Source organism: Moschus berezovskii, chromosome 20 (assembly GCF_049115385.1).
Source record: "Moschus berezovskii isolate FMDL1 chromosome 20, NW_MosBer_1.0, whole genome shotgun sequence".
In the NCBI taxonomy this organism is placed as follows: Eukaryota; Metazoa; Chordata; class Mammalia; order Artiodactyla; family Moschidae; genus Moschus; species Moschus berezovskii.
This window is the reverse complement of record NC_142479.1, coordinates 73,926,598-73,949,750: the sequence shown is the minus strand read 5'-3', so window position 1 is coordinate 73,949,750 and position 23,153 is coordinate 73,926,598. Positions and strand designations below refer to the sequence as shown.

At 53.0% G+C, this 23,153-nt stretch overlaps 1 protein-coding gene across 2 annotated transcripts in view; it reads right to left on the bottom strand.

The window, feature by feature from the left end:
- The window catches only part of PRKCA (protein kinase C alpha), a 316,402-nt gene that overhangs the window by 39,346 nt on the left and 253,903 nt on the right, over positions 1-23,153 (bottom strand). For both annotated transcript variants that reach the window (XM_055408778.2, XM_055408779.2), the window contains exons 9-13: positions 8,475-8,612; positions 7,098-7,271; positions 5,126-5,217; positions 2,872-2,934; positions 1,705-1,843 (exon numbers count right to left, since the gene is read on the bottom strand). In XM_055408778.2, coding sequence (XP_055264753.1) covers positions 1,705-1,843; positions 2,872-2,934; positions 5,126-5,217; positions 7,098-7,271; positions 8,475-8,612 — 606 coding nt within the window. The remainder of the gene's footprint in view (positions 1-1,704; positions 1,844-2,871; positions 2,935-5,125; positions 5,218-7,097; positions 7,272-8,474; positions 8,613-23,153) is intronic.

The following is a 23,153-nucleotide window of genomic DNA, read 5'->3' as shown; positions in this document are numbered from 1 at the left end:
TTCATATTTGAAAAATATTTAAACTAAAAATATACTTGGAGAAACTAAAGTGTGAGTTCTTTGCAGGTTAAGAGGTTAGGTAGATTAAGGATCAAGAGAATAATTAGACATGTAATTCAGAATTTAAGTTTTTAAGTAAATATTCTAAGCCTATGTTTCTACACTAGGAATATAACAAGCAAAAAAAAAAAAAAAAAAGCCCTTGACAAAGGAATAAAAGTTAGCTTCTGTTTGGGAATAATGGCTGTAACAGAGGGTTCCAGCTACAAACACTGTACCAGGCACCTTTAGTTCTCAGAGCAACTCTGCAGGGAACCCAGTACTGTCCCTGACTTGCCACTGCAGAAACAGAGGCTCGGAGAGGTTAGGTAACTTGCTTGAGCTCCCGGAGCCTCTCAGTAATAAAGTCTGGATGGGCGCTCACAGTGGTCGGGTCTCCAGGCTCATGTCTTGCTCTCGCTACTGCCTCAAAGACAAGCGCGTGAGGCAGCATGTTGAGTAAACGCCACGTCACCAACAGCTACCATGAGAGCTCTGCAAAGAGCTGCAGGTTGGCCCAACATGGAATTCATCACCTGCTCCACGCCAGAGCTCAGTGGGGAAGGGACTGTGCCATCCACAGGGCAGAAAGTGGGCTACACAGCGACCCAGGGTGGTAACACCCCCAGTCATTGGTATGTAGGAAGCTTCATAATATAGGAAGAAAACTGCTCCATGTGTGTTATAACAAAGCCAGAACAGCACGGCCCCTGCTGTCAATGCACAAATCCTGCGGCCACTCTGCCAGACCTCATGGGTATGCTCGTCCCGGCCGAGACTCCAGGACCCACACCAGTGTGCTGCTGAGGACGCCTGCTGCTGTTTAGACACACAGTCGTGTCTGACTCTTTGCGACCCCATGGCTCCTCTGTCCATGGGCTTCTCCAGGCAAGAATACTGGACTAGGCTGCCATTCCCTCCTCCAGGGGATCTTCCTGACCCAGGGATGGAACCTGCATCTCCTGCATAGGCAGGCGGGTTCTTTAACACTGGGTCACCTTTGGAGAACCAAGTATTACCGACAAAACAGCATGGTGTCTGACAGGCTAATCACTCTAATTCTCTGACACAGACGACAAGCTGGTGGTCACCAAAAGGGAAAGGGGGGCAGGGACAAATTAGGAGTTTGGGATTAATGGAGACACACCACTGTATATAAAACAGATAACAAGGACCTACCACACAGCACAGGGAACTACACTCAGTATCTCGTAATAACCTATAATGGAAAGGAATAGGAACATATTCCTATAGCAACTGCATCACTTTGTTGTACGCCTGAAACTGGCATGACGTTATATATCAACTAAACTTCAATAAAAAACAAAAACAAAACAAAACATTAAATCAGTGATTATGCTAAAATCCCATCATTGGAACCACCCCTGAGCCCCTGTTTCCACACGGAGCCTCTCCCGAGCCGGGGCCCTCCTTCTCCACCCTGCGGTGGTTCTTACGTTCCTTTGCCTGCGAGAAGTGCGTTTTTACCACACAGCCACCTCACACACACGCGGAACAGAAAGGAAGGCTCCGTGAAGCAAGGCGCGCCCTTGCTGTGTGCACGGCTCATGCTCTCTTTCCGCATTTGCGCCTCACACACGACGGGCGGTGCGGTCCCGTCCGCGCCCCACGCGCGGCTGTGATTGACGCGCGTGGGGGGCCTACCTCCGGGGCGATGTAGTCGGGGGTCCCGCAGAAGGTCCTGGTGGTGACGCCGTCCATCATGTGCTCCTTGCACATGCCGAAGTCCGCGATCTTGATGTGTCCTTCCGAGTCCAGCATGACGTTGTCTAACTTCAGGTCCCTGCGGGGAAGCAGGCGCCATCAGCGTCCCTCCGCACGCAACCGCTTCGCTCTGCCTGTCAGCACAGGCCTGGGAGAGCTGGGCGGGACCTCCTCTTAGCGATTTTCCACCTCTGGAGCCCAGCGCACTGCCTAGGGTACTTGTGTGCGTGCCAAGTCGCCTCAGTCGTGTCCGACTCTGTGTGACCCCACGGACTGCAGCCCACCAGGCTCCCCTGTCCATGGGCTTCTCCAGGCAAGAATACTGGAGTGGGTTGCCATGCCCTCCTTCAGGGGATCTTCCCCACCCAGGGATCAAACCCGTGTCTCTTATGTCTCCTGCGTTGGCAGGCGGGTTCTTTACCACTAGCCCACCTGTGAAGCCCCCCTAGGGTACAGCAGATACTTAGTAAATCAGGCTGAGTGACAGCCAGTGACTCGCACCTTGACTGCCGGTGAGTCACCAGAGACTCAGCTGAGCGGCTCCGAGGGGCCCGCACTCCCCGGCTTGTTCGTGTCCCACCCAAAGGGCTCAGGCTCCCCACCGGGGTGCAAACGGCAGGCTCAGAACCACCGCAGCGCGCACGCGGCCCCTCGTTCTGCGGTTCACTCTCCGGTTAGTGCCGGCCGATGTCCTGCCTTCACCGTAACTGGCAACGGCAGGAACCGGATCCGGCGGCTCGCGTCTCCTCACCCGCCCCTGCTCCCCGCACTCCTCTGCTGAGCATCACTAGCAGAAACTCTGCCCGCACGGGCCCCGACCCTCACACCACATGAAAGGCAGAGGAGGGAGCAGGCAGGGGAGGGAAAAGCTCGTTTTCTTGTAGAAGCAGAAATGAGATATGCCGTCTCTGAGATCCAGAAACCAGAAGCTGGTCCACATTTGCCTAGAGGCTGCAGAGAACGGCGGTCCCAGCAGGTCTCCATGACGGGGGGACTGTCCTCTCCATGTTTACACCCCCTCTCCCCCAACAGAATCACACGCCCATGGAGTTCAGAGGGTCAGCAAAGCCTCCTCTGTGCTGCGGGCAGCAGAGCCTTGATACACACCGATAAATGATTCCTCTTTTATGAAGAAAGAAGAGCCCGATGGAAATCTCTGCCGCATAGAACCTGCAACAGAAAATGTCTGTCAGGCGTCTGGCTTGTTCCCTCCGGCTTCCTGGATACTTTCTACCCTCAAGATCAGGCGACAAAATGGCACAGGAAGGGGAGACCCTGGGCCATCAGAGAGCAGCACTGCCCTAGGGCAGCTCTGACCCTCTGCGGGTTTAAGACCCCAGCTTCCCCAGGGATGACAGAGCTGATAAAATCAGTGAAGCAGGTTTAGTACCTGTCCCGAAACAAGCCCTTATTGTCTGGGGCAGGTAAACAGGTAATTTACTGCTTAAAAGAAATTTTGAGCACAATCTTTTAAAGAGTGGCTGTCGGCTAGGCTGTTCTGTGTCAGGGCTACAGTAGACTGGAACAAATTTCCATTCTCCCCCTTAAGGACAGAATACGTTAGTGTTTGAAAACACATGTATGCCCTGAAAGTCAAAAGTCAGTGTGTGCTGAACTCTGGGGCTGGCTTATTCACCCCCAACACCCTCACCCCCGGTGCTGGGGGAAGTGGGACCCAGGCCACAATTCATACCCGGTACACCCTTTAAATAATTCCTGATAGGAGGGAGTTACAGCCACCACTTCAGAGTTGTTAGTGGATCAGTATCTGAAACTCCAAATAAATGCTGAAGGAGGTTTTAAAATCTGCTTTGTGTTTAGTTCTTGAAGCCTGAGAAGCCACAAGACTGCCTGTGCAAACAGCACTCTTGCGAGGCTTCAGTAAGCACTCGTGTTTACAGCGTGTGTTTACAGGAGCGGATAAGGACCCCGGATGACCAGGCCCAAGCTCTCAACGGGGCCGTCTCTGAGGGCGGCAGGAGGCGAGGAGGCGGGGAGGAGGGGTCACGGGTGCCTTTCCTGTGACTTCCTCCTGCTTTTCTGTATTTTAAAGATAAAACGCTCCAGCAACATAGGTACAATTGAAGGGACTAAGCGGGACGCCTGTGGGCTTCTTCTCGATGGAGGGAGGCTGTTCTGCCCTCGGCTCCAACAGCTCTCAGCGTCATTCGCTTCTTTCAGTGCTTTACAAATGAAAATGAAGTCGCTCATTCGTGTCCAACTCTTTGCGACCCGTGGACTGTAGTAGCCCACCAGGCTCCTCCGTCCATGGGATTCTCCAGGCAAGAATACTGGAGTGGGTTGCCATTTCCTTCTCCAGGGGATCTTCCCGACCCAGGGATCGAACCCAGGTCTCCCGCGTTGCAGGTAGACGCTTTAACCTCTGAGCCACCAGGGAAGCCCTGCTTTATAACTAACAACATAAGAGAGGGGATCAGGGTAGGGCTTTCTGAAAACGGAAAAGTAAAAATAAAAGCAGAAACCAGCAGCCCTGCCCTTGTTTTGAGCGAGCCCCCGAGAACACCCTGCTCTGCCTCTGGTGTGTCCCCCCAGGTGTGGGCCAGGACGGCTTGGGCTTATTGTTTAGACTGATTCCGCCAGAGCGCGATGGACGTTTGCTCAGGTGATTAACTGGGGTTCCTGGCACTACACATCTCCACTGGGGGCGAAAGAGCTTTGCCTCTTTGAGTTACCCGTGACTTCCTGGTCCTGGAATACTCGCTGATTCTCCAGGTCGTCACGGCCCCGCCTCCAGACGGACGATTCTCCGTGTTCCCTGGAGCCTGCGTCTCCCTGACGGCGCGGATTCCTGCCTCCTGGCCTCGAGGTGCGGGCACCCCACTGAAACCTCCCCGACCTCCTCCTGGACGGTGGCCCCTCCCAAGCCTACAAGGGGCGTCACCCCGGCGCCCAGCCCCGGTTCCCTTCCCCCGCAACGCTTCTCTAGGACACTGATGCCCCTGAGGCTCCAAGGCCGCTCCGCTCCTCTCTTTCTGCAGACGGTCTGCACCTCCTACACCAGACCCCCACCCTCCCGTCTCCTCTGGTCTAGAGCCCCCGATGTTGTCAGGCCCCCGAGGTCCCCCAGGCTCGCTTGCTCCTCGCCAGGCCCTCGCCCCGCTGGGCGCAGCACCCAGAGCCCCTTCCGCTGCTCAGCTCCTGGGGGAATGACTCAGGGGTCGGGACGACGGCAATTGGGCACCCGCAGCTCCCAGTGACGGGAAGGAGGACGAACGTCTCTGTGGGACGCGCGCAGGCGGACCGCCCTGCCCCGGGGAGGTGACAGCGCTTCACCACCAGCTGGGCGGAGCCCCACTTCCAGACCCGCGGCCACGCTGAGAGCACTTAACCAGCTACTCACACTGCTTGCGGCTCCTTGAACTTCCCGACCTGCTGGATGTGGTACATGAGGTCCCCGCCGTTGACGTACTCCATGACGAAGTAGAGCCGGTCCTGAGGGCCGAGGTTCGACCGGTGAGCGGGCTCCTCCGCGGCCGGCGGCCCCGCTGCAGCCCGCGGCCTGCCTTCTCGTTGCGGAAACGGGGGCTGCGCCGGCAAGTCTGCCCGGCGGAGCCCGTCACAGTTTTCTCCCCCCAGGAAAGAATCAGCAAAAAGCCCTGTTGTGTGAGGACCTCAGGAAACATAAAATCATGACATAACCCTGAAACTTCAGCTCTTGTTGCCCTGTCCAGCCCTCTGGTTACAGATGCTCCCAAAGATAGAAACGGCCTCAAACCTTCCTCCTTTTCTCCTACACACAGAATTCATTTGTAAGTTGGGGCTGGTGTGAAGAGTCCACACGGGCCAATTCTTTAACCAGTGGCTGGCAGTGTGATGGACGGTGATGTGTTTGCTCAGACATGTCAGAGAGCAGACCTCGTGGGTTGGGGGGCTTGTACCCCGGAGACCTCAGGGTCGTCTGCCATGGGGTGGGGCTGAGTGTGGGGAGGCCGATCAGTGTTCTGCATCCACATTCGCCCAAACGCTGTTTCTGACTTTCTTTCTCGCTGACACGCTAGTGTTGGCCCGCAGAGCACACATCACAGAACTCAGTGAGTCTGCGCATTCATAAGGACATTACACCGAGACAGATGGGAAGCGGAGGGGGTTTACAGGGAGATAACAGCACAGCACAAGGTAAACGCTGGCCTCTGCTCTCTTCCAGAAAACACCACCATTTCACAGAGGTTATTAAACATTAAAGTGGTGCACAGGGAGGAAAAAATGACGGGACTGGAGCTGACAGCCAGGAAAGGGCGCTGGGAGCCTCAATCCCTCGCTTTCTGTTAGGAACTTTAATTTCAATTTTATTTCACTGCTTTGTAGCTCCAGAGCTTAATCAGCGTAACCAGGGTGACAGGATCCCGGCTGGGGCTTTTCCCTCTCCCTTGCATGTTGCTAGATTCTCTTTGGATGCTGCTGGGAGCTGGACCACCGCGCGGCTGCCCGCGCTCGGCTGCCCCCTGGTGGCCGGGACTGGCTCTGCGGCCCCACCATCCACTCCGGACTGCAGGCTGCCGCCCTGTCTCTACAGCTACAGCTGCTGATGACCGAGCCCCGTGTTCAGGAGGACAGCCGCTGAGGCATGGAGAGCTTGCCTTTGGGAACGCCTCACTGCGGTGCGGCATGTAGTATAAGCACATATAAATATAAACATCTAAGCGTTTGTATTTCTTGTAGGTTACCTGCAAGCACCATGCCCCAGACTTGGCTGATTAGTGGAAATTATTTCGTCCTCTCTTTCGTTAACCTGTGTGACAGGACTCTGCAAACCTTTTCTGTAAAGGGCCAGACAGCAAATATTTTAGGTTTTGTGTGTGTCTTAAACTACTCAGCTGTGCCCTTGTAGTTGGAAAGCCCACGATGCCAGGTTCGTGAAGGGGCAGGCTATGTCCTGAGAAAACCACTTATGGACCTTGAAATCATCTACTTTTCTTGTGTTACAAAATAATATTCTTTTTATAAACCCTCTCTTAGAGCTCAGGGACCATCCATACAAAACAGGCCAGACTGCCACCCTTGCGTGTACATTACCCAAGAACATCCTCTTCCAGGACAAGGGTCTCCTGACGCTCTGATGCCAATTTGGCAGCTGCACCAGGATTTAACGAGCCAGGACTGTGAGTTACCATTTTGTATCTCTAAGCGTTAACACATTGCTTGGTGTGTGTTAAGAAAACCTTTGATAGAAGCATTCACAGAATCAAATGGAATTAGCGCCAAGTCTATAAGCAGGGAACGCCCTGAATTCCCCAGTGGTACGCAGTCTGCTTGGGAGAGGAGGACGGCTGGGGGGCGGCGCGGGGGCAGGGGGCAGGCCCCAGGACCCTCACCACCGTCTGGAAGCAGGAGTGCAGCTGCGTCAGGAACGGCGGCTTGTCGAGCAGCGCCAGCACGCGCTTCTCCACCATGGTGCACTCCACGTCGTCGTCCTGGATGACCACGTCCTTCTTGAGGATCTTGATGGCGTACAGCTCCTCGGTCCCCTTCCGGTCAGCCAGCATCACCTGCCGGCAGACGGAGGGCAACCTGAACACCGTGCACACGGCACGGGGGGTGTGGGAACCGTGTGTGCAGACCCGTCAATTTTTTTTTTTAAAGATTTTCTTTAATGTGGCTCATTTTTAAAGTCTTTATTGAATCTGTTACAATATTGCTTCTATTTTCTGCTTTCGGTTTTTTGGCGAAGAGGCATGTGGGATCTTAGTTCCCCAACCAGGGGTTGAACCTGCAGCCCCTGCACTGGAAGGTGAAGTCTTAACCCCTGGAGCACCAGGCAAGTCCCAACAGATTCATCGACGTAAACGAAGCTCCACTTCAGGCACCAGTTCTCAGATACTGCACTTTGTGTATGCATGTGTTAGTTGTCAGTCGTGTCCAAATCTTTGCAGCCCCATAGACTGCTGCATATTACATTCCTCCAGCATAGTTTGAGAAAGCTCTGGGAGATGGTGAAGGACAAGGAAGCCTGGTGTGCTGCAGTCCACGGGGTCGCAAAGAGTCTGACACGACTGAGCGACTGGACTGGACTGATAACTTCTAAACCACCAAGACATACATGCTGTGTGGGCCATAGCCACACGAGGGCGCCATTGCTGCCACTGAAAATGATGCTTGACATCCTCCTCTGCATCAGCAGGTACTTCAGGAGCATCATCATCTCGGGAGCACCCTCATCGGGAGCACCCTCATCTCGGGAGCACCCGCATCTCGGGGGCATCCTCATCTCAGAAGCACCCTCAGAGCAGACACCTGACTGATCTTTACATGCTCCTCACAAGCCAGGAAGTCGGGACCCAAATCCAAATGAAAGCAGGAAGATTGAAGTCAGCTCCTGGATCCACTGTGAGATTTGGACCCAGAGAGGCAGATGCAGATACGCAGATTGGACACAGAGGTAACCTGGTCTGGTATCTCTCAACTATTATGTTCATTTACTACAAGCCAACATTTAATTTTCAGTTGTGAAAATTATTCAGCCATCATTGTGGGGCACCGACTCCATCCTGAAACCTGAAACGGTGACACAGGGAGGCCTGTCTGGCTTTTTGGGTAAGTCATTTTTAATGTACTGAAGCAGGAAGCCCCAGAGAATGTGGCAGAACCAGGGAATGTCTAGAGGGCTGCCCCAGAGTCCTCAGGGAGACTTGGGCCGACCAGCCCCACGTCCTCCACAGAAACCCCGCCCGGCTTGGACATGGCCCACTCACCTTCCCAAAGCTGCCTTTGCCCAGCACCATGAGAAAGTTGAAGTCGGTGAGCTTCACTCTGTCCAGGTTGTTGGAAGGCTGTCTCCTGTCCTCGGAGGGACTGATGACTTTGTTGCCGGCAGGGCCAAGCTTGGCTTTCTAAACAATAACACACACGTGAAAATAGTCAGCCATTTCCTCAGGGATAAAAGTGACAGGAAACTCTGTGACTAAGCTGGATGCGACGCTGGGTGGGTGATGCGAGGGGAGATGGGTGAGGAAAGGAAGCGGAGCCACGAGATGTCTACTCCTAGCTCCATCACTGCACTCACCCCAAGGGCGACATTCACAAAGGAGTGAGAAGCTGCCCTCACCCATCACGAGAGACTCTTTGTATCTTTAACTAACGTAATAAAAGAAATGAACATAATTAACTGTGTACTGATTCTTTCCTTATTTGAGGATTTTTCAATCTAAGATTTGCAGAAAGGAAACTTGCACCTGCAAGAAGAGGGAGTGTGTGTCCCCTGGAGGAGAACGCTTTCATGGCGGGCCGTGGGTGACTCACTGCTGCGTCAAAAGGCACAGCCAGGAAAGTCGAGGTTCTTTTTCAGGGAAAGAGTTGGACTCCTGGAAAACAGTGACCTGTAAGAGCACCTGGTTTCCCACGGAGCCCGTGGTGCTCTCCACTCCCGACAAATCCTGGGTCGTGACCTGTGAGTTACCCAGAGGGGTTTCACCCACTGGTCACTTGGTTAACACCCCTCAAGTTAACTTGGCTCCCAGGGAGATGGCAGGAGGTGAAGAAGCTTTTGGGAGATTTTGGGCATGACCAGACCACCGGGACGTCGGTGCTCTGCTCTTCGGGGGAATGTGGGATCTGACGTGTTTTCTTTAGTGGCTGAGAAGGCTCTCAAGGAATCGTCCGTGCCCCCTCTCTGAGCAGAAGCCTCCTTCGTCCAGAGACTGGCGGGCTGCTCATGCCTGGCTCTGCGGGGCGGCTGTGCCTTCACAGGACGAGCCTCCAGCCCTGCCCCTGCAGACCCAGGCCCAGGGCCGTTCTCGGCGTGAGGTCTGCACTAGCATTTTGGTTAAAGGAAGAATGAAGCGAAGCCTGACTGTGCTCATCACACGCTGGGCTGTGAGGTGACGCTTTTCTCTGATCAAAACCACCTTTTATAGGGGTCGTGGGCTTCTCAGGTGGTGTGATCAGTAAAAGAACCTGCCTGCTGATGGAGGAGACGTGAGATTCCCAGGTGGTGCTAGTGGTGAAGAACCCGCCTACCGGCAGAGGAGACAAAGAGACGTGGGTTCGATCCCTGGGTCGGGAAGATCCCCTGGGGGAGGAAATGGCACCCGCTGGAGTATGCGCGCCTGGGCAGAGGAGCCTGGTGGGCTACAGTCCATGGTGTTGCAAAGAGTTGGACACGACCGAGCAACTAAACAACAAAATATCACAGGTGTCTGCCACGTGCAGAGAGAGGAGCCTGACAACAGAAGGGCCTTCCTCATTCTGAGAGTCTGAAGGCAGACAGGCCAACACCGATCGAGCAGACGAGTAACCAGACGTTCACGCTACGATTTTGCTTCTGCAATAAAAATGTGCTGTGTCTGCTGTGTGCATCCGAACACCCTGACACCATAAGACTGACGGTGTTTGCTGCCGCTCCACCGACCAGGGCGCGGGGAGCAGGAGGAGAACCACGCAGAACCCAGCGCCCCTGAACACCAGCCTCCTTCCAGGCTGACATACTAGCCTGCACCCAGAGCGACACTAGGAGAGACCGACGGGCTTCGTGTCACCGATACGCAACGCCGCTTCCCAGGTGGCGCTAGTGGTAAAGAAGCCCGCCTGCAATGCAGGCGATGCAAGAGACACGAGTTTGATCCCTGGGTTGGGAAGATCCCCTGGAGGAGGAAATGGCAGCCCGCTCCAGTGTTCTTGCCTGGAGAACCCCAAGGACAGAGGAGCCCGGTGGGCTGCAGTCCATGGTGTCACAAAGAGTCGGACACGACTGAGCGACTAAACAACAACAAACAACAAACCCTTTTCCTGCTAAAATGCTCCCGGTTGGGATTGCCATGGTGCTGGCTTTGTAAGTCAGTGCTGGCAGGGTCAGAGCTAAATGAACTCAATGTCAACAAAGGAAATGATTTTCCAGACCGCTGGCAATATTGCCTAGAAGCGGGGAGTTCTCTGTGCTAAGAAAGCAGAGTAGTTATGAAGTGAGCTGGGCTCCTGCCAGAGGAGACTGCGGGAACCACTGGACCACGGGCATCTTCCCCAGGACCAAGACGAGTCCCGACTGTCAAAGAACATTCGGGAGCATCACGCGGGAAGCCCGTCTTCAGGCCTGGCAGGAGGTGCGGAGGCGCAGTAGAGCTCACGGCTCGCATCTGGTGCAGCGTTTGGGGAAATCTTTTACTTGAACATCTTTACTGCCCTCTTGTGGTACTTACTTTCTGGACCGATTGCAATTTCTCTTTTTTTAATGTTATTTTTAAAAACTTTTTGTTTTGTACTGGAGTATAGGTGATAAACAATGTTGTGATCATTTCAGGTGGACAGCAAAGGGGCTCAGCCACACATACACATGTATCCATTCTGCCCCTCGCATCCAGGCTCTCCGTAAAACTGTTCTCCGTGCTGCACAGTAGGTCCTCGTTAGTTATCCTTTTAAACACAGCTTAGGGCACGGGTGACAGAGGATGAGACGGTCGGATGGCATCACCAACTCAATGGACATGAGTTTGAGCAAGCTCCAGGAGACACTGCAGGACACGGAAGCCTGGCGTGCTGCCACCCGTGGGGTTGCCAAGAGTCAGACACGACTGGGTGACTGAACACTGACAGAGCGTTTCCCAGGTGGCGCTGGTGGTAAAGAACCCGCCTACCAACAGCGGGGACATGAGAGACGTGGGTTTGACCCCTGGGTCGGGAAGATCCCCTGGAGGAGGAAATGGCAGCCCACTGCACCATTCTTGCCCACAGAATCCCATGGACAGAGGAGTCTGGCGCGCTGCGGTCCATGGAGTGGAACAAGAGTTGGACACGCCTGAGCGACTAACACACACACACACATCTACCCCAAACTCCCTAACTGTCCTTTCCCCATCCTTCCCACCAGCAACCAAAAGTTCAATCTCTAAGTCTGTGAGTCTGTATCTGTTTTGTAAATAAGTTCATTTATAGGATTTCTTCTTAGACTCTGTGTCTAAGGGACGTCACACGCTACTGCTCCTTCTCTGACTTACTTCACTGTGTGACAATCCGACCGTATTCAGACTGGACTCTTAGCCAAGTTTAGAAATACGCCCAAGTTTACCAGAATGGCCCACAGACGGGAAGTCCCTGTAAATACTGCAAAATGGCACAAACGAGATGCAAACGCTACCTTCCCAGCTCTGCCTTCGCAGAAGGTGACTCGTCCCTCGTGTGAGAGCCCGGCCTGTGTACAGTGCTGGCGGGAGGCATGCAGACACCAGAGTGTGCCCTAGAGTCACCAAGGGCGTGATCTCAGGAGACAAGCCCCAACCATTGCTGTCTCTGTGTCCTGACTCTCCCCAGACCTCTGACTGGGCCCAGACTCTGCAAACCACGGATGCCAGGGAGGCTGGGAGGGCTGAGGGGGCCAGGTGCAGCCCCCGAGACCTGCTGTGTCCGGGAAATAATGGAACGATGAGCCACGTGAGGGCAGAACTCAGCGAAACGGCCACCCCCAGGGAAATGCAACACGTGCTAAGAGATCACAGGGTGGGAGCTCCTGGAAATCAATGAAAAGCCAGACCGTGGCTGGCAGTAAAGCTCAGACCCCTGGGACAGTTCCAGGTACTTCTCGCCCTTGTCAGCAGCTGCAGGACAGGGGGTGGGTGAGGGTCATCGCCGCCCCTCCCACGCCCCAGGGAACCTGGGCAGAGGTTTGAAACCTGACCGGCGTGGAGGGAAAGACAGAAAAAACATGATCCTTCCCCCCAAAGGCTGAATATGTTTGCTCAATTACTCAATTTAAATTTTTTCTAAAATGCCTCTAATTGACAGCGGCAAGCATTCTGAAAGCAGGGCCGACTGCAATTAAATTTAGCACAAAATTTCCATAATCGTTGATTTTACCCTATCTTCACTGAGCGGTTTTTAAATTGCACCAGTTTTCAAAAAGGAGGGATCTAATTATAGCTCAGCTGGGACACCTGCTTTCAAGCCCGGCTCAGCTGCGCTGTTCTGGGCAGTTTTCTGCGCGCCCCCCGCTCCCTGCCTGGTAACAGGCTGACGGGACTTCGGGGAAACGTGGCTGGGAGGACCAGCTCCGGCGCTGCAGACCTCTCCCGGGCCTCAGTTCCTTCATCTGTCAAACGGACTCAAATGCCCACCGCCTCCTGTGGGGAACCCCCCCCACCCCCGTTTGCTCAGTAGCTGCTGTGCGGCTCCAGCACCAGAAGAAGGGCCCCCCTCAGGGGCTGCGGAGACCAGAAGGGGGCACAGGGACCCGGGACAGCGGGTGCCCGGCCGCCCGCAGGGGCACGCTGACGCCGAGGACCTGGCCACCCCACACCCTTCGGACTTCTGAAGCCTCAGAGAGCACTTTCCCTTCCCCACTGCCAGTCACCGGGTCACTCATCTCGTGAGGCCCCTTCGGGGGACACGCCTGTGGTGTCAGGGACACATTCTGGAGATGAGAACCTGAACACCACCATTTGCTGGGTGTTTTCTTCAGTGCCGTGTGTTTGAAAGACTACCTGTTGATTCTAGCTTAGTGGAGGGAGGGAGATCTTTCCTTGCAAATTTTGTTCCCAGGTGTCTGAGCGTTTACATTTTCCACTCGCTTCAGATATGAATATGCTGTAACCATCTCAGGCCGAGTTTAATTATTAGCGAGAGCAATCCACAGAGAGCACAGCTGGTCTGCGGCCCCTGACCAGCTCCACCCAAAGACAGCGGTGTCGTCAGAAGAGACAACAGACCAGATTTCGGGAATAATTTACATGCAAGTTGCAAAGTTCCCCTGGATCCTTCGGGAACAGAATGGCTGATGAGGTTACAACAATTAAGTGACTTGGGAAGAAATGAGCAAAATACTGAGACAGAGGAGTGGTGTTAAGATCAGAACAACTGGGTGACTTCGGCTGTGACATATTTACAGCAGTCTTCCGGACCGGCGCACACCGTGCCGACTGCCCGCTGGCGGAGGTGTGCGCCTCATCCAGAGTGAACTGGGTCTGGAGGTGTGATCAGAAACACACTTGAACAGGATCGAAGGAAAACGTGCCCTCAACTTAAAGACGCACTCCTCCCGCAGCGCGCTGCCTTCCAAACTGGCCGGAACTCATCTGGAATCACCCACGGGCGAGGCCGCGGTCTCCCAGGTGGAATCCTAAAGGCACCTGATCAGAAGTGGGGAGGGCGGGTGGGCACTGGGTCACACGTGAGCGTGTCCTCGCTGGGGCACCGTGGCTGTTTGGACAGGACACACCGCGCATCCCTCAGAGCGGGGGCGTGGTGGGGGCTCGGGCGTGGAGGGCACAGGAACCAGCGTGATGGCTCCTGTAGGACCCACTGCCTCTATGGAGTGGACATGACACCCCTGGGGGACGGGGAGGGAGAGCCGTGAGGTGAGGAAGAGGAGGGCCAGGAGCCCAGGGGGCAGCACTGCGAGGGGGGTGCACGGGTACAGACGGGGCCGGGGGGGGACGGGAGGGACGGGGGTCACAGATGGGGCCAGGGGGGACGGGGATGGGGGGGGTCACGGGCACAGACTGGGGGATGGGGGGAGGGGGTCACGGGCACAGACCAGGCGGGGGCACAGCGTGGGGCCACGGGTGGGGCCGGGGGGGGAAACGGGAGGGATGGGGGTCACAGATGGGGCCAGGGGGGACGGGGATGGGGGGGTCACGGGCACAGACCAGGCGGGGGCACAGCGTGGGGCCACGGGTGGGGCCGGGGGGGGGGAAACGGGAGGGATGGGGGTCACAGATGGGGCCAGGGGGGACGGGGATGGGGGGGTCACGGGCACAGACCAGGCGGGGGCACAGCGTGGGGCCACGGGTGGGGCCGGGGGGGGGGAAACGGGAGGGATGGGGGTCACAGATGTGGCCAGGGGGGACGGGGATGGGGGGGTCACGGGCACAGACCAGGCGGGGGCACAGCGTGGGGCCACGGGTGGGGCCGGGGGGGGGGAAACGGGAGGGATGGGGGTCACAGACGGGGTGAGGGGGGACGGGGAGGGGGTCACGGGCACAGACGGTGAGGGGAGGGGACGGGAGGGACGGGGGTCACAGATGGGGCCAGGGGGGACAGGGATGGGCTCACGGGCACAGACGGGGCCGGCGGGGGATGGGGGCAGTGCTCAGGGCTCCCGGCTGCAGGCCCAGGAACCAGCCCTTCCCCTGACGAACTGTTTCTAACCAGGGGCTAAGACCCTTTCTCTTCCTCCTCTGGCATCTGTGTGGCCGCACATGGCTCATGGCAACAGCTCCATGACACTCAGATATTCACGGTTCCTTCTGCCTTCTGCCGACCCACAGGGTGGGTGCCGGGATGGAGGAGCCCTGGTTAACCAAGTGTCTGCGTAGGAATAGCCAGTTGCTGTTTAGTTGCTAACTTATGTCCGACTCTGTGTGACCCCATGGACTGTAGCCCGCCAGGCTCCTCTGCCCATGGGATTCTCCAGGCAAGAACACTAGAGTGGGTTCCATTTCCTCCACCAGGGGATCTTCCCCATCCAGGGATCGAACTTGGGTCTCCTGCGTCTCCTGCATTGGCAGGCAGATTCTTTACCACTGAGCCACCTGGAAAGCCCTAATAGCCAGTTAACAGTCGCTTTATACACAGATAGCTGCTATTCATAAAAGAAAATAAAATCAAAGCCACTTACCACCAAAACTGTGTGTAACAAAATGTACTTCTTGATGATTCAGAAGGCTCCTCAGTATCTTAAAGAGCCCAAGGTTACTGGCAAAAAACAAACCTGTTAAGCAGCTGATTAGCCGAGTTCCGGCTGACCGAATGCCAGCTAACCAGTACTTCTGTTCACCTTGAACTTCTCCCTAAAATAATCCATCATGATTGGATAAGTTGACTTTTTCAAGTACTAGTGTGAGCAAAACAAGTGAGACCATCTTAACAGAGAATCTATGCAGGCAGCCATGGGATTAATTCTTCAAGTTAACATGGGGTGGTGGCGGGGGGCAGTCAGCTGCTGGGAGAAAATGTGAGGGGGCTGCTTCTCTGCGCCGGAAGTCCACAGCCTGCAAGGGTCACAACAGCCCTGTTCCTGAGCAGAGACGAAAGGATGGTGCTTTGTGTTCAGAAGGCTTTGGCCACTAAGACAGGATACTGGGCAGCATGTGGCTGTCACATCACGTTGACAGGTCTGGACCGACTGTTGTCTACTACATCTTATAATTATGGCCCTGCACATCTGTAATTACATATCTCCTTATAGTCATTCTCAAAACAGGCCATTTTCTTCCAATCCCCTCTATTTTAGACCAGAGATCTTAATCCACATCCAGGTTGAAGGGAACAAGAGAAACAAAACTGTCCTTCCTGAGATCCTGGTGTTGGAATAACCGTGGAGGAAGTGTAAGCCTGAGTCTGTCTCCTGCACCTTCCTGATGGAGCAGCACATCTCTGCTTGAGTCCTCGAGGCACCGAGGTCTCCATATTGGCTGAGACTCATTGAGACGAACATGGCATGGCTTTAGGAGGGTCCTACCTCTCTGTTCGTTTCCAAGGCAGACCATTCAATATCACGGTAATCCAAGCCTATGCCCCAACCAGTAATGCTGAAGAAGCTGAAGTTGAACGGTTCTATGAAGACCTACAAGACCTTCTAGAACTAACACTGAAAAAAGATGTCCTTTTCATTATAGGGGACTGGAATGCAAAAGTAGGAAGTCAAGAAACACCTGGAGTAACAGGCAAATTTGGCCTTGGAGCACGGAATGAAGCAGGGCAAAGGCTAATAGAGTTTTGCCAAGAGAACGTACTGGTCATAGCAAACACCCTCTTCCAACAACACAAGAGAAGACTCTACACATGGACATCACCAGATGGTCAAAATCAGATTGATTATATTCTTTGCAGCCAAAGATGGAGAAGCTCCATAGAGTTAGCAAAAATAAGACCAGGAGCTGACTGTGGCTCAGATCATGAAATCCTTATTGCCAAATTCAGACTTAAATTGAAGAAAGTGGGGAAAACCACTAGACCATTCAGGTATGACCTAAATCAAATCCCTTATGATTATACAGTGGAAGTGAGAAATAGATTTAAGGGACTAGATCTGATAGAGTGCCTGATGAACTATGGACGGAGGTTCATGATATTGAACAGGAGACAGGAACCAAGACCATCCCCATGGAAAAGAAATGCAAAAAAGCAAAATGGCTGTCTGAGGAGGCCTTACAAATAGCTGTGAAAAGAAGAGAAGCGAAAAGCAAAGGAGAAAAGGAAAGACATAACCATTTGAATGCAGAGTTCCAAAGAATAGCAAGGAGAGATAAGAAAGCCTTCCTCAGTGATCAATGCAAAGAAATAGAGGAAAACAACAGAATGGGAAAGACTAGAGATCTCTTCAAGATGATTACAGATTCCAAGGGAATATTTCATGCAAAGATGGGCAAAATAAAGGACAGAAATGGTATGGATCGAATAGAAAAAGAAGATACTAAGAAGAAGTGGCAAGAACACACAGAAGAACTATACAAAAAAGATCTTCATGACCCAGATAATCACAACACTGTGATCACTCACCTAGAGCTAGACACCCTGGAATGTGAAGTCAAGTGGGCCGTAGGAAGCATCACTATGAACAAAGCTAGTGGAGGTGATGGAATTCCAGTTGAGCTATTTCAAATCCTAAAAGATGATGCTGTGAAAGTGCTGCACCCAGTATGCCAGCATATTTGGAAAACTCAGCAGTGGCCACAGGACTTGAAAAGGTCAGTTTTTATCCCAATCCCAAAGAAAGGCAATGCCAAAGAATGCTCAAACTACCACACAATTGCACTCGTCTCACACACTAGTAAAGTAATGCTCAAAATTCTTCAAGCTAGGTTTTAGAAAACGAAGAGCAACCAGAGATCAAATTGCCAACATCCATTGGACCATTGAAAAAGCAAGAGAGTTCCAGAAAAACATCTATTTCTGCTTCATTGACTATGCCAAAGCCTTTGACTGTGTCGATCACAATAAACTGTGGAAAATTCTTAAAGAGATGGGAATATCAGACCACCTGACCTGCCTCTTGAGAAACCTATATGCAGGTCAGGAAGCAACAGTTAGAACTGGACATGAAACAACAGATTGGTTCCAAATAGGGAAAGGAGTATGTCAAGGCTGTATATTGTCACCCTGCTTATTTAACTTGTATGCAGAGTACATCATGAGAAACACTGGGCTGGATGAAGCACAAGCTGGAATCAAGATTGCTGGGAGAAATATCAATAACCTCAGATATGCAGATGACACCACCCTTATTGCAGAAAGTGAAGAAGAACTAAAGAGCCTCTTGATGAAAGTGAAAGAGGAAAGTGAAAAAGTTGGCTTAAAGCTCAACATTCAGAAAACTAAGATCATGGGATCCGGTCCCACTACTTCATGACAAATAGATGGGGAAAGAGTGGAAACAGTGTCAAACTTTATTTTTTTGGGCTCCAAAATCACTGCGGATGCTGACTGCAGCCATGAAATTAAAAGACGCTTACTCCTTGGAAGGAAAGTTATGACCAACCCAGACAGAATATTAAAAAGCAGAGACATTACTTTGCCAACAAAGGTCCGTCTAGTCAAGGCTATGGTTTTTCCCGTGGTCATGTATGGATGTGAGAGTTGGACTGTGAAGAAGGCTGAGCACCGAAGAATTGATGCTTTTGAACTGTGGTGCTGGAGAAGACTCTTGAGAGTCCCTTGTACTGCAAGGAGATCCAACAAGTCCATCCTAAAGGAAATCAATCCTGAGTGTTCATTGGAAAGACATGTTGAAGCTGAAACTGCACTACTTTGGCCATCTGATGCGAAGAGCTGACTCATTTGAAAAGACCCTGATGCTGGGAAAGATTGAAGGCGGGAGGAGAAGGGGACGACAGGTGATGAGATGGCTGGATGGCACCACCGACTCGATGATCATGAGTTTGGGTGAACTCTGGGAGTTGGTGATGGACAGGGAGGCCTGGCGTGCTGCGGTCCATGGGGTCGCAAAGAGTCGGACACGACTGAGCGACTAACCTGAACTGAACTGAACCTCCCACCTCCACCTGGAAAAGGAGTTGAAAATCCTCCAGCAGAGAAGCTTCTGTACAGTTGCCATGCAGTCACTGGGCAGTTATTCTTAGACTAAAATGGACCCAGAAAGAACTCTAAGCTGTTTCAAGTTTGGATGTAACAAAACAGCCCAAATTGCTTTAAAAAACAAACAAACAAAAAATCAAAGGAAAGGTTTATGCAGTGACTCAGCCAGTTCCAGAGTCCGGAGGGAACCTGCCTGGACTGCAGCCGGGATCGGGGTGGGGATCGGGAGGACGCGCACCCCCTGTTCAAGGTGGACAAGGTCAGTGTAGGAGCCCAAACGTCAGGGAGCTGGTTTTCAGTGACCGCTGAAGGCACGCCAGCTGCTGAACTCGCTGAGCTCCTGGTCCGAGGCTCTGCAGCCGCATCTGCTGGTCTGACGCCCGGGGAAGGGGCACAACCGAGGCCCAGGTCTTCAGTGGAAAGGAGGCCTCAGCCGTGGAAACAAAAGCCATCACCAGAAGCAAAGCCAAGCCCCAAGCTCCTGGCCGCAGGCTCCTGGGCCCCGTCTTGGGCCTGCAGCCCCCGAGGCCCCGTCCCGGCCGAGCGAGCCATGCCTCCTCAGCAGTGAGGCCGGGTTGGCCTCCCCACGGCTGGCCAGACAAAGAACAGTGCTATGGCCATGGTCAGCCCTGCCCAGCTGGGTCAGCTGCGGGGTGGGGGCTGAGAGGGGGCCTGCTTGCCTCCCGTGAGGTCAGGACGTTACCCGCATGCTGGGGAGTCAAGGGCAGGTTCCCACCTCTGTTCATGCTCGCGGTGTCATCAGGAGCCAGAGTCCTGTCTGAAGTCTGTCTTTTTTAAAAAAGAAATTTCATTTATTTTTGTCTGTTCTGGGTCTTTGCTTGAGAACTTTCTCTGGTTCCGGCGAGTGGTGGCTGCTCCCCAGCTGTGGGTGGGCTTCTCCTGCGGGGAGGCTTCTCTTGCTGCAGAGCACAGGCTTGAGGGCTCAGGCTCAGCAGGTGTGGCTCCCAGGCTTCAGTTCAGTTCAGTCGCTCAGTCGTGTCCGACTCTCCGCGACCCCATGAATCACAGCACGCCAGGCCTCCCTGTCCATCACCAACTCCCGGAGTACACTCAAACTCATGTCCACAGAGTCGGTGTGCCATCCAGCCATCTCATTCTCGGTCGTCCCCTTCTCCTCCCACCTCCAACCTTTCCCAGCATCAGAGTCTTTTCCAGTGAGTCAACTTGTCGCATGAGGTGGCCAAAGTATTGCAGTTTCAGCTTTAGTATCAGTCCCTCCAATGAACATCCAGGATTGATCTCCCTTAGAATGGACTGGTTGGATCTCCTTGCAGTATAAGGGACTCTCAAGAGTCTTCTCCAACACCACAGTTCAAAAGCATCGATTCTTCGGCGATCAGCTTTCTTCACAGTCCAACTCTCACATCCATACATGACCACGGGAAAAACCATTGCCTTGACTAGACGGACCTTGGTTGGCAAAGTAATGTCTCTGCTTTTTAATATACTATCAAGGTTGGTCATAACTTTCCTTCCAAGGAGCAAGTGTCTTTTAATTTCATGGCTGCAATCAGCATCTGCAGTGATTTTGGAGCCCAAAAATATAAAGTCTGACACTGTTTCCACTGTTTTTCCATCTATTTCCCATGAAGTGATGGGACCAGATGCCATGATATTTGTTTTCTGAATGTTGATCTTCAAGCCAACTTTTTCACTCTCCTCTTTCACTTTCATCAAGAGGCTTTTGAGTTCCTCTTCACTTTCTGCCATAAGGGTAGTGTCATCTGCATATCTGAGGTTATTGATATTTCTCCCAGCAATCTTGATTCCAGCTTGTGCTTCGTCCAGCCCAGCGTTCCTCATGATGTACTCTGCATAGAAGTTAAATAAGCAAGGTGACAATATACAACCTTGACGTACACCTTTTCCTATTTGGAACCAGTCTGTTGTTCCATGTCCAGTTCTAACTGTTGCTTCCTGACCTGCATACAGGTTTCTCAAGAGGCAGGTCAGGTGGTCTGGGATTCCCATCTCTTTCAGAATGTTCCACAGTTTATTGTGATCGACACAGTCAAAGGCTTTGGCATAGTCAATGAAGCAGAAATAGATGTTTTTCTGAAACTCTCTTGCTTTCTCCATGATCCAGCGTATGCTGGCAATTTGATCTCTGGTGCCTCTGCCTTTTCTAAAACCTGCTTGAACATCTGGGAGTTCACGGTTTACATACTGCTGAAGCCTGGCTTGGAGAATTTTGAGCATGACTTTACTAGCGTGTGAGATGAGTGCAACTGTGCGGTAGTTTGAGCATTCTTTGGCATTGCCTTTCTTTGGGATTGGAATGAAGACTGACCTCTTCCAGTCGAGGTGCGGCTCCCAGGCTTAGCTGCTCCATATCACATGGGATCCTCCCGGACCAAGGATTGAACCCGGGACCCCCACTGGCAGGTGGATTCTTAGCCACTGGGCCACCAGGGGAGCCCCCATCTGAAGCCTCTATCCCCACAGGTGGTACTTGGCACTGAGGAGATGCAGCATTCACTGGATGGAAATTTCCAGAATTCCCCCTTTCTAGGAAAGGAGCTGGTCCATCTCCAGGCATGACCACACTCATCGCACGAGTCGGTTTGTTCGCCCAAGTGCTCGAGGCGCCTGGTTGTGTAAGCGGAGGCAGACCCTGGGCTGCAGAGCGGACTTGGCCCTGACAGCTTCCCTCTTCAGACACGAGCTCAGGCACCCTCCCTGGATGTGGGCAAGTGACCGGGAGACCTGGATTCCTCGTGGGGCCTGAAGTTTAGATTCCAAAGCCTTCAGAGCAGGACCCGAGGTTCCTCTCTGGATGCACGTGGAGGTGACACATGGACAGGTGTGCCCAGCAAGGGAGCACAGGGAACGCCGGGGCAATTTAAAGGGCTGGCGGGTGATGTAAGGTTGGGGGCGGGGGTTGACGAGCCTGAGACACAGGGGAGGGCCTGTTCCACAGAGCACAGGCACGTTCTGAGATGGGTGTAGCCCATGGCGCACTCCTGAAACCATGCTGCCATATGGTCACATAAATGCATGCCCTCCCCCACCCAGAATATTAGAAATTCTGTGCAGCGTCCTTCAGAGTCTGCCTTGGAGTCTGCTCTGCTGAGGAGCAGTGTTAACCCCTGTTGATGATGCTCACACAGAGGTGAGAAAATGATTTCCAACACCGAACCTCATCCCATTTCAATTTAAGGCTCTGCCTCTAAGAGCTGACGTACAAAAAGGAAAACAAAATCCCTTTTCACTGATGTGCATTTTATAGATTTACCCCACCCTTAACATCACACAGTTCAGAAAGTAATTAAGGAAGCCATTTAGAGGGAAAAAAGCAGAGTCCATAATGAGGCACACAGATTTTCTGTTTTGTGTCTAAAAGGTCATCTGAAAGTACTTAGGTTTCCATGGTAACACTGGCAGGCCTGATCAAATCCCCACACAGCCACACTTTGTCGGGGGTCTCCAATGAACCATTTTTTTCCCCATCTGAAGAATATCCTGAATTAGCTAAACTCTTCAAAGACGATGGCAACTTTTGGAAAATCTAATTTCAACAGCAGTAAACAGAAGGATGCCTGCTTTCTTTCCACAGACAACCTAGCAACTGAGTCTCAAGTGCAGTGAGTTAAACGTCTTAACTCTCATCATAACTGGATCACATTTTGTTAATCAGTTACAAGGATAATCAAAATGTCTCCCCAAGATGAATAAAAGCCGACATGCCTGTGATCCTCAGGCATCTGCAGCCTCTGGGGTGATCCTGCAAGTGGTGTGTGGGCCTCTACCACAAGCCTGCAGAGCGCCCTCCAGGCCCGGTCCTCCACACTCCTGAGGGCACCCAGGCCTGCCCGCAAGTGTCTGCTGTCAGCAGCCTCTTAACCAAGAGTCAGGGATCAGTGGGGCCATAAAGAAGGCTGAACCCAGAAGAATTGATGCTTTAGAGCTGTGGTGCTGGAGAAGACGCAAGAGTCACATGGACAGCAAGGAGAGCAAACAAGTCCATCCTGTAGGAAATCAACCCTGAACGTTTACTGGAAGGACTGATGCTGAAGCTGAAGGAAGCTCCAGTACTTTGGCCACCTGATGTGAACAGCTGACTCACTGGAAAAGGACCTGATGCTGGGAAAGATTGAGGGCGGGAGGAGAAGGGGACGACAGAGGATGAGATGGTGGGATGGCATCACCGACTTGATGGACCTGAATCTGAGCAAGCTCCTGGAGACAGTGAAGGACAGAGGAGCCTGGTGTGCTGCAGTCCATGTGGTTGCAGAGAGTCGGACACGACTTAGCAACAGAACAACATTAGTGACAAAGCACCGCGGACATTTTTGTGTTTTACATCCTTCAGAACCCATTCTAACTGGCAGGTGTGATCTGCACGCTTCTTTAGGACGGAACATGTTTGGGAGAAGAAACAACAGCAGGAA